Source organism: Diabrotica undecimpunctata, chromosome 2 (genome assembly GCF_040954645.1).
Source record: "Diabrotica undecimpunctata isolate CICGRU chromosome 2, icDiaUnde3, whole genome shotgun sequence".
In the NCBI taxonomy this organism is placed as follows: Eukaryota; Metazoa; Arthropoda; class Insecta; order Coleoptera; family Chrysomelidae; genus Diabrotica; species Diabrotica undecimpunctata.
Genome location: NC_092804.1, coordinates 143,604,538 through 143,617,045, shown reverse-complemented (window position 1 = coordinate 143,617,045; position 12,508 = coordinate 143,604,538). Strand labels below are relative to the sequence as shown.

Genomic DNA, 12,508 nt, shown 5'->3' with positions numbered 1-12,508 from the left:
TCATACTGAGAGCCTGGAATGAGGAACAAATCCCAGAAGAGTGGTGTATTGGGATCTTTTGCCCGCTACACAACAAGGGTGATCAATTGGAATGTAGAAACTATAGGGGAATAACCCTCAATACAGCATACAAAATATTTTCGAGTATTTTATATGATCGCCTGAGTGCATATTCAGAGGAGTTTCTTGGCGAATATCAAAGTGGTTTTAAGCCTGGTCGATCAACAACAGACCAGACCTCTGTGCTAAGGCAAATACTGGAAAAAACCAATGAATTAAATATCGACACATACCATCTTTTCGTAGATTTTAAATCGGCCTATGATAGTGTCCTAAGAAATAAATTGTATGAAGCCATGGATGAATTCCACATCCCAGATAAACTGATAAGATTGGTTAAGGCTACAATGCGTAAAGTTGTTTGCAAAGTCGATATACAGGGCGAACAATCACAGGCATTTGAAACACATGTTGGGCTGCGACAGGGAGATGCGCTGGCGTGTCTCCTTTTCAACATAGCTCTGGAAAAGGCGGTCAGGGATGCCCAAATAGACAACAGAGGAAACATTTTTAATAAATCATCCCAAATTTTGGCATATGCAGATGATGTTGACCTAATTGCCCGCATAACACGCAAGCTAGAAGAAATATATACCACCTTGTCAAAAGCCTCAAAAAATATGGGCCTGCAAGTAAATGAGGAGAAAACTAAGATATTGGCATCAACACCCAACAATAGAGCCAGAAACATCGGCCACCAATTCACGGTTGATAACTCTACCTTTGAAGTGGTGGACAAATTCACATTCTTAGGCTCCCTGATCACCAAGGAGAACGTCATTACGGAAGAAATCAAGCGAAGAATAATCCAAGCAAACAAATGCTATTTTGGACTGAGTAGACATATGAGAAGCAGAAACTTAAGCCAAAAAACAAAAATAACCATATACAAAACCCTTATACAACCAGTGTTGACATATGGGTCGGAGACATGGACCATTTCCAAGCCAGATGTAAATCTCCTGCTTATATTTGAACGAAGGATCCTGAGAAGAATATTCGGTGGCATCTGTGAAAATTGTGTTTGGAGAAGGAGGTACAACTACGAGATATATCACAGATATAAACATGTATTTGGTGGTAAGGACGTAATATCCTTTATAAAAATAGGAAGACTAAGATGGGCAGGACATCTGACAAGATCACAGCAGAACAACCCTCCTATAAGAATCCTTATGTCACAACCTGTGGGAAGTAGAAGTGGGGGGTAGGCCAAAACTCAGATGGAGGGATGGTGTAGATGAGGATGGTAGACAAATAGGCGCAGCAAACTGGCAACAGTTGGATAGAACTGACTGGCGTAATAGACTTGGGAAGGTCGAGGCTCTTTTATAGGGCTGTAGCACCAATGATAATGATGATGAGTGCATCGATAAACTTAAATCGTTATACGGGGATCAAGCAGTCGTGGTGTGTTCTCTCTCCAGGACGAATTCCGTGAAGGTTGCCCAGAATCGGCTGTTAGACCAGAAACCATGGATGCTGTGCGTGAACTGGCAGAGCAAGATCTCATTTGGTTGTAAAAAGATTTGTTCACGTTGGATCCCAGATAATATGACAAAAGGTAAAAAGAGTCTGGTGTCAATTGGTGTAAGAAAATGTTAAAGAAATGGGATCGCGGTGCATCAACTGCTGTGTATAACATCTTCACAGGTGACAAAACATGGATCTATGCATAGGAGCCCGAAACAAAACAGCAATCGACCGTATAGGTGTTCCAAGATGAACCAAATTCAACAAAAGTTGTTAGTAGAATAAGCAAAACGAAACGTATAAATGGCCATGTAGCTACACTGCCGTTACAAGAACGTAAGACGGTCAATTCTGAATGGTATACAACCATTTGTTTGCCAGAAGTTTTCAGTAAAATTCGGAAAAATGATAAGAAAAGACGAATCAGTCTTGTGCCTTCACCAAGACAAGCAAGCTCACACACAGCACATAACAGAGTTTTTGACCGGCCAAAACATCGAATTAACAGGTCGTCCAGTCATCCACCGTACAGTCCTGATTTGGCACCCAATAACTTCTTTCTATTCCCGTACATCAAAAATAAATTGCGTAAAAAAAGTGCTTCGAAAATTCGTTCAAACGCATGCAAAGTGTATTGATTTTCATGGAGAATATTTTGAAAAGCAATAAAGCCATTTCCGACCATAAATACTTGTTTTTTCATTTTTAGGCCAGAAATATAAATAGCAACCTCTCGTATTACAAAATATGCACAACAAAAAAAAAATAAATTGGGATATTTATTGTTCTTGCAATTTACTTCGCAAACATTCTTATAAATAGTTTTAATATCCTTTGGTAATTGCTTTTAAAATTACAATTTTCACACTCTAATAACTATTACAAATACCAACATTTTTTATAGTGATTTTAGACAACCTAAATTTATTTTTAATTTCGAATTTTAATCTACTGCCAGAGAAAATACCCAATTTTCTCTTATTCATTCCGAAGTGATTAAGATACTAATTTTGATTGTGGTCAAAGATTATTAAATATTTAAATCTTATTCTACACGAAGAACTTGAGCACTCAGAAAAATGAGTAAACTCGTAAAACTACAAACAAAACTATATGTTATATTTGAAACCATTGATGCAGGGTGTTATACTTCTTCCAGTGACAATTTAACTATTTACGAGTACCCTTGATGATAATACTGATTGCCGCCCAATGGCGTGCATATATATATATATATATATATATATATATATATATATATATATATATATATATATGTACAGGGTGGTGAGTCGTCAAACGGGCCATAGGAAACTCAATGGGAAATTCTAAATTGTTGAATTCCTGCTTCCCCAATTATTTTACACCAAAAGTCACGAAAAACTATTTGTAGAGGACTGAAATATGTATCGAAAACAAATGTTAAAATTGTTCTACCAATTAAACGTATTCCAAAATTTTGCAAGAACATAATACATTTTTAAGGCCATCCCCTAAAGTCATGCCACACGCGGTGCAACAATGCAAAAATACAAGAAATTAAATTTTTTTACTGTTCAAGCGATCGGAATTAAATATTAACGCCCCACTGTTTGAGGCCCACTGATCATATCTTAATTGCATATCGGCCATCATAGGGTAAAATGACTTTAATCTTTATATCCAATATAAAGTTATCTGAAGACGGAACAGGTGTAAGCCTTTGAAGGAGGTAGAAATACTTAAAAAGAAATTGAAACTAAAAAAAAAATTAAATTTCATGACATTTTTCATTGAATTTATCAGCAAAGCAAATTATTTTCTCTATGTTGATTTTATTCAAACCAGTAGTATTAACTAAAGTTTAGAATATAAATCACTATTTTTATTAGTACTGTAATTTTATGTACATAGGATTAGACATTCTTAAAATAAGTACATGTTATATTGTTTTAACTTTAGAAAAGTGTCTTGTCATATTACATAATTGTAAATGAAAAAAATTATCTCCACACAGTTAAAATATCAGGAACAAATGAACATGAATAAAATGCAATGGCACAATAATATTTATTATTTGTCCAGCTGCCTCTCTTCTATTTCTACTCTTACTAATCCACTACTAGGAATATTATATCATCATCATTCTGGCTTTACAACCCTGCATGGGTCCTAGCCTCCTCAAGAATTTCTCTCAAGTCGTCCCTAGTCATCGCCTTTCTCTGCCAAGTACATATCCCCATATTTCTCACGTCTTTATTGATGTTATCAAGGAACCTTGTTATGGGTCTTCCACTTCTTCTCTGACCAATGTGTCTATCAAGGAGCGTTTTTCTAACTGGATCATTTTGTTCCATCCGCATTACATGTCCTATCCACCTCAGCCGTCCTATCTTAATATGTTTTACGATATCAGGTTCCTAGTATATTCTATAAAGTTCGAAGTTGTATCGTCCTCTCCACACTCCATTGACATTTACTGCTCCATAGATTCGCCTTATTACTTTTCTTTCGAAACATATGTTTTCATTTAGAGTACAGGTCTCTGACCCATATTAGGTTAGGACTGGGCGTATTATTGGTTTGTAGAGTTTTATTTTATATAATATAATACTAGATATATATTCCACTTTTAATTCTTTCTATGTTTATTTATGGTCGGTTTTGGCAGTCTGAGTCCAATGTTTTGGATTCTTCTCATACTGCTTTTGGTTGTTCTAGGACGTCAAACCAACAATACCTACCGCTCTATTGTACCGCTACATTCTCACCTAAGTATAACCACTCTTTCAGTCTGTTATTCAGGTTTTCTTCAAATTTTTTCATTTCTGTCTCTGAATCCTTGTCTAAGATAGTCCTTTCCATATGTTGTTGTGTTGTTTGGAACATGTTTGCAGATTTACGTGTGAATACCATTGTTTCAAGACTGTATGTAAAGACTTTGAAGATGTATGCAACATTTAGGGGGATTTTTCGAAACTTAAGTACCAAGCCGAATTGCCAAAAGCCGTCCATACTGTACTAGCCTTCTATACACTTCAGAACACTAGTGTTCTTTTTCCAACTATATTTTATATCCAAGACATTTGTATATTTTATGAATTGATAATTGTAGTTTTAGTAATATTCACTAGCGGACCAACTCGACATTGAGTTTTTTAAATGAAATTTTTATTTTGCGAGAAAAATATACAATATATGCAATGACCGGAAGTAAAAATATTTTTATCAATAACTCAAAAACTATAAATGATAATTTCGTGAACTTACATTTTTGAACTCTACGTTGAATTCTCTATTGATTTGACTAATAAAAACGAAACCGGAAGTCGACCTCAAAACCGGAATGCAATTTTTAGTTCATCAAATGTCGACATGGATATCATTTAGCAGTTAATTTTGCATGCTGATCACGAATCCGGTGTCAGATTTGCTCTATCTTGACGTTTTATGCGCGTTTCGGGTCACTTCCGGTGTCGGATCGCAACCGGAAGTACATATTTAGATTCGTCTCGACGAGACCTTTCGATCCATATATACATTGTGGGGTCTAAAACTTAAAGTAAATTTTAACTTCCGGTCATCTCAAAACCGGAAGTGAATTTTTGTACCAAAAGTATCTTGACAATCTCATACGTAATACTAATAATATTCCGAAAAAATATTTTAATTATCTAATATGGTTTTTGAGTAAAGTGGAGGACAAGAAAAGGGCTTAGCGTTTTAGTATATAAGATTTTAGTCCTATTTGTTTAATGGCTTAATATAATTCTTCCAGCATATTTTTAAGCTCATTTTGTTGTTCATCATTGTTGCTTATAAGGACTATACATCTGCAAACCGCAGGTGAATTACTTAAAAGCTACCTATATTAAGTAATTATACTGATATAAGTTTGTAAAGATATTTCCAATGACCAAAGTAAACAAGTTGACGAGTAGTTTCCTTAGTCTTCTATCGTAAAAAAAGACTCTAAGGATTTCCCAAGTTCCCACAGAATCAAACTCCAGTCGCCAGAGATTTGATCTCTAAAAACGAGACTTGGACCCCAAAAAAGATGCAAAAAAGTTTGCCACTCCTACCTCGGGGCTTCCACCTAAAACCGCCACTCGTAGGGAAGAAAACAGAATGTTTATTAGCACTTTTTCTGTCAAATGAACCCCACTCTTAGAAACAAATCTCTTGGACATGTTGCGAACAACAGTAGAAAGAATTCAAAATGAAAACCTGCAAAACAACAATAAAAATGCAATCAAAGAATGTATGCAAAAAAATTTGAAACCAATTGATTTAAGATCATACAAAAATCAGGACCAAAATAAATACAAAAGAAATCCAGAAACAATTAGAAACTCACCCCAATAGCAATAGAACATTGGATGAACAACAGATGAACCAGAGCTGGAAGGATTATTAAAAAAGGTTCTGAGAAAAGCACCATCCCTCCTACAATATTTCTAGTACTTAATAACCAAATTGTAATACAACAGATTGTAACAGATATTAGGGGTCATGTGGAACAAATAAGTTGAAATGTGAGTTAGGGTAAATCAAATAAACCATCCTGAAAAATAAATAATATTCTATATGTACCACCAGCAGAAGTAACAAAGAACATTTGATAATGAAATACCCAAATTAATTTTTTAGTTTATCTTAGAACTCTATCTTACAACTTTATCTAGAAATTTATCTTATAACTATAACATTACTAATGAACAAAATAAATAAAACCAATATTTACCCCGACACTAAGGATAATTCCTAAGAAAATCAATATAAAACACAATGAGAAGAGAGAAGAGTACAGCAGGACATACTTTCATCTTTTGTATTCAATACATGTTCAAAACAAATTTTTCAAGGACCCATTCAAAAAAATGAAAAAGGAAATTAAAGTCAACTGAATATACGAGTATGTAAATAACTTGAGGCACACAAATGAAACAGTTATTATAGCTGAAAGTATTGAAGACTTGCAACAAATATGAACACTATAACAAGCATAGGCCACAGACAGGGACAAACAATAAATACTAAATATACTATCTACATATAGCAGAATCTATTCATGTGATAAATATAAAACTCTTCTATTTGTATCCAGTTGTCTCTGTCCTCTGTTTACTTCTTCCACATTGGGCCTGCACTTTGCTTAATAACATCATTCCACCTCATTTGCGGTTGACTCTTTGATCACTTTACAATACATGGTCGGTAAGACCAATCTTTCATTGTGTCCAGCCCATTTTAATTTTAAATCTTGTTCGACAGCATCTGTTGTTTTGGTTTTGCAGCTGATCCACTTCTTTTTCTTTTTATCTCTCAGTGATACTCCCAACATTTGTCTTTCTGAGTTTTTCTAGGATATCAAGTTGTTCTTGGTACTATAGGTATAGGTACTAAATACTAAAAAGAGTAATTACTTTCACATACAATCCAAATAACCAGAGGGCATCTTTATATACAACAAGCAAATATAGTTTTTACACAAGTTTCGGTACCTCGGCTACTATGTAACAAACGATCTTTATGATGAAGTTGAAATATGAGTACTAATACAAAATGCCCGATCAACCTTACAGCAATTAAAAAACTCACAAACTCGAGGTTATCATTGAATGTTCAATATCAGTTGATACAATCTTACATTTATTCCGTGTTACTGTATGGAGCTGAAACATAGAATCTAGAAGTAAATGTGGGTATTCTGAAGAATACTTACAATATGAACAAAATGAAAAGTAATTCACAAATGATTAGAATAATTAATAGAGAATTTCTGAGTCTTATAACCTTTAACTTTAGCGAGGGGATAAAAATATATCCATATAGTCTCATAATGGGGAGCAAGATTGAAGGGAAAAGCCAAAAATCTGTTGTAGTAAAGGCTAAAATTTGTCATAATGAAGACCTACCCTAAGCAATGGAGAGGGCATCTAAAGAAAAAATGTTCTCATGTGGTTGCTCAGTCAGCAGTATTCTGTAATTATTTGTGTAATAATGAATAGTATGTTTCTGTTTAGGACATAGATGTAAATAAATATTTTCTGATTGCAGATTCCCTGCATTTAATCCCGTTTAGCAATTCCTAAAAATTGTTCCACAGACCCTTAAGGTTCAGCATGGGAGACGAAATGTCATCACTGACAAACAAAATAGTTTCTCGATCATATGTTTTGAACACAAAAATTAGGTTAAGTAGAAGATGAATTTGAATTAATTACTTGTGTGGAAAAAATAAGTAAAAATAAAAAATAAACACTTTATGAACCCAGGAAAAACTTTACGACAATATTTCCCTCACAAATTATAAGACATAATCCATTCAAATACCAAACAAAACCATCAGTGCTACCTGTGTGAGAGTCTGAGAAAATGAGAAAAAAATTATTAAAAAAAAATTAAAGTTTACTCTGGCTGGTATAACATTTAGAAATTGAAAATTTCTTTGTCAAGGCTGAGAAATGAACTTGTATGTTCAGACTTCATAGACCACTATCTTAGCCACTGATATCTGGCTGCCACATTCTATACTGGTTTGTCACATAGTTAAATATGGGTAGTGGGTTCAGTCTTCGGTCTCTAGATTATACTGTATAATCTGTGTTCCTTTTTAATTTTATTTTTATAAAAGCCCCTTCTCTCTAATTTCTCCCTAATTTTACAAAAATATTTGTAATGAATCTTCTGAGTCTGTAATCTCTTGAGACCTGTAAAAACTAATTCTTTCTCGTCTAGAACAAAATTTTTAATCGAAAAATTGATTGTAATGAGATTACTTGTAATACATTTGATAGAACTAAATTGATTTTATAAACCAATTAAAAATAGACATAAGAAAACAATTATTGGTTAGGTGAAAGACTCTCTACCCTGTCTATATATGATATTCTGCCCTATTAAAAAAGAACCCCGTATCTCCACTATAGCGAGTTTTGAGAAGAACGCGATTAAAGATTTTTGTTTAATCCCTTGTGTTTTTGGTACAATAATACCATGAAATCGTTTAGGGTAGAGTGTGTAGCATCGTATTTACTTTTTTTCAAAAAAAAAAAAAAAAAATTACAAAATTACCACATGGACATTAGTTATGCGACATATGGGCTAACAAAGCAAAGAATTATGTCTAGTTTACTTAGCTAAAACCACATACTATCCAGTAATTATTATAAAATTTATATAACTGCCTCGAAAGGCAAAACATTTAAATATTTTAATAATATTTTTTAGAAACATTTGTTGAATAAAACATAAGTATTTACGAAAAACAAAATGAAAATTATTAATCGGAAGTTGGCAATTCTTCCTAAAATTGATGGTGGTTCGCCGGTATAATTTGACCTAAGTTTTTTAATATTTGTTCTTTTCTCTTCTTAGCAATCCCAGAAGGTTTCGTCACAGGTGTGGGGTCCTTTATTCCAGATTTTAACACTCTGGCCTGCAAAAAGTCTATCCTTATCAACTCCTCGCTATCGTCAATCTTAATGTGTAAAATTTTGCTCTCTCTCTTCACAATTACTTTAACAATTTGTGATAAGGTAAATACATGACTCTGTTTTCTTTAATTTTGACAATGATGATAAGTTTTTCCAGATAAGAAAATCGGAAACCCCCATTTCTTTCACCACCACACGATTCAAATTACATGTTTTAACGGCCTCGACAAAATCATGATAATCATAAACTTTCTTCTTTTTCTTTAACGATAGTTCCACTTGGTGGTGGAAACTATTAGCGATGTTGCTCTATTCCTTAGAAAAAACCTCGCATATCGCTTTATCCTACGTTAAAAACCCGTATCTGCTGAGCATATACCAGGTTCTTACTACGAAGCGTTAAATGCCAGGTTTATACTAAGCATACAATAGTCATTTTTGGCGTTTACGGGGAAACTATTTTCTTTCATAAAATATTTAGAAATGTAAAATACGGGTTTTTCTCTATGTGGATATGTTAAATAAATCATAACGATTCATATGGTGCAAATATCCCAATTTTTCAAATTTTGGAGATACGGGGTTCTTTCTTAGTAGGGCAGTATTCTTGTACGTACTATATAAACAAATATTAAGATCTGTATGGTCTTATACAAGCCCATTTTGGAGATGTGCTGAGATAATCAATATAACAATAATTCAAAAATTCCAGAACAGAATATTAAGAAATATTGGATGATTTTTGTTATATGAGAAAAAGTGATCTCCATAAGGATATGGATGTAAGAAGATGGCAGAAAGTCATGACTAACTTCATAGTCAAACAAATATTGAGCCAATCCAGCTCCTCGATAATACTAGACAAACTAGAAGACTAAAAAGGATGAGGCAATAACCAGATTATAATTGAATAAATATTCTTAAGTACATGTTAATTGCAAAACAACAAAAGCTGTATTGTACTTTTAAAATTAGGTATCTGGGCTACAACCTACAACACTGGAAATGGTTTTTGACATAAATTGTCAACTTATACACTTGTGTAATTTATGATAACAATGTTGTTATTTCAAATGGAATATATTTCTATCACTCAAAATTGTATTGGTGAATGTGCCTTGTGCAAGATGAAAGATCAACTATTTAAGTAAAGGATTTGTAATAAAATAGTGAACAGTGTATATATTTTATTAAAATATTCTTATAGGTTTTTTTAAATAAATTATATGGGAGACTCTCCTAAATTCCACATGATGTAAACTAACAGAAAGGTTTTTAAGGAAGAGGTAATATCCATGTTTAGAAGATATAACAATCTATAAGATTAAAAATTATGTACACTATTTCAAATCATTTAGTTCATGCTATTAATTAGAATATTCAAGAGACAATAAATATTTTATGTTAGATTAAAACAAATTTGCCAATTGTTGTTTCCTTTATATCAAAGAAACAATTACCAACTTTCAACACACATTGATGTTTAAATTTAAATTTCAATACATAAGTATTTTGATATAACTACTAAGGATGAATACAGTATTTACAATTATTTGGTACCTACTGATTTCATTAACATATAAATAAGATAACATAAAATTGTTTCTTCATTCTGCATGAAAAATTTATTTGGGAATATTGCTTACTTTAAAAGGTTGCAAAGATACATTGTAAGATAAAGTTTTTAAATTCATTTAAGATTATTTTCAGAGCAGCAAGCAATAAGTACACATAATTATATTGTTGACAAAACTAAAGGTTTCGCAAGTGAAGTATTATTACAGAATTTTTAAAGGATAATAAATTTTGAAGACAATTATATCAAAATCAATAGAAAGATACATATACCTTTTATGTCTAACCCTTTAGATATTAGTCTTTATTTATAACCTATTCATAAATAAACAACCAAAAAGAGCAATAAAGATACATTATGCACTAATTTGTTGCTGTCAAATCATGCTGTACTAGTTTATTGATTGTCACAGATCTTTCTGTTGATTGTACTGCAATGTTTTTATTTTTACAAAACACAATTAGGAATATTTAAATTTGCATTTTATATACGCTAGTGATAATAGAATCGTATTCATATTAAAACAACACGATTAGATGGTGCTTAAAACTGTTAAAATTGCAGAAAGAAGCAGTGGGATATTGTTTACATTGTCATTCATCAAAATTGCAAAAATTTGAAAAGATGATATTTTTACTTACCTTCGCTGTGGCTTCTATAACTTCCTTCATAATCTTTTCAAAGGCTGCAGTCTCTTCTGCCTGCCTGTGATTATGTAGGGCTATTTTTTCACTAAATTTTCTTGGATTCGCCATGACTACCCACTGTTACTGTAGCAAACTGACACTACTAACACTAAAAACAACACGCATGCGTTAATTGCTTTGAAAAATAGGCGCTAGTGCCCTGTCTGTTGCTTTGAAATAATCATAATTTTTTTATCAATTTCCATCACAAACCTACTAATAAAAACACTTCCAATATATCACTTTATTGCGCATTATTCGAAGGGATTTTACAATTTTAATCAAACACTAAAATAAAAACAGCTCACAACCTGCTGTGAACAATGCTGTTTCAAGGACTGTTTGTTTGATTTGAAATAAACTTCGTTCGTTTAGTTCACGCCGTGATGTTTTCTTTTTACTCTAGAATCGAGTAATCGAGTTAAGATTTTGACATTTGACCAATTATATAAATAAGTCAGAAAACAGGGTCGGCGTGAGTCAAACTTTTTTTAAATATTTTATTTATGGGGGATTAAACCACAAATTGATTGTAACGAGAATTACATTTTACATTTGAAGACATGAGATGATAAAGGTGCCATGTCCACTTTTTCAGATATTGACTAATTGAAGGAAACGCGTTTTCACTTATATATTTTTTTTAATAAATTTTATAAAAATTATCTAATTAGATTAGAATCGTTTTGTACTTTTTTATATATTTTTTGTTTTTCTAGAATTTAAACTTTTTTAGTAATTTTAATTTTAATGGACATAGCACCTTAATCAACCAACATTTTATGCAGATGTTGGTATAAACTTGAGTAGAGAAAGGTGTTATGTCACCTATGTGTATTTAAATTTTAAAAAAATAATAAAAAAAACTATTAAATAATCTGGAAATTAAATTTTATTTGCAGATTAACAAAAGAAAAGTAAGATACATTAAAAATTTATAAACAAAGACACAGAAACATTTAAATTTAACATGAATTACGTTTTTTCTTAGGGTTTTTCAAACATTCTTCTAAAACAATATCATAATACCATTTATACTCTGCTGGAATAAACGTAAGTTGATCTTGTAGATTTGAAATTTTTTCAGAAGTCAAACCACCGCATTTAGGTAACTTTTGTAAAACAACTTGATTACTTTGTACTATCAGTTCTCTTTTTTTTTGTAAGTCAACTTCCATAAATGGGGTAAACGGATCTAAACTAGTTTTGTAAAAGTATTTTCCAAAACAACTTACTCTTAGCCACTTCACTTTATCTCGAAAATTTATTTTTTGGTCAAGACTATTAGTGAGTCT

The 12,508-nt window shown here is 32.3% G+C and overlaps 1 protein-coding gene across 4 annotated transcripts in view; it reads right to left on the bottom strand.

The window, feature by feature from the left end:
- The window catches only part of Crtc (CREB-regulated transcription coactivator), a 211,480-nt gene extending 199,918 nt beyond the window's left edge, over positions 1 to 11,562 (bottom strand). For 2 of the 4 annotated variants that reach the window (XM_072523620.1, XM_072523621.1), the window contains exon 1: positions 11,169 to 11,562. In XM_072523620.1, the coding sequence (XP_072379721.1) occupies positions 11,169 to 11,282 (114 nt within the window). In that variant the 5' untranslated portion in view covers positions 11,283 to 11,562. The remainder of the gene's footprint in view (positions 1 to 11,168) is intronic. The other 2 variants (XM_072523619.1, XM_072523618.1) reach the window with 1 other exon arrangement.
- Between the last annotated feature and the right edge of the window lie 946 nt (positions 11,563 to 12,508).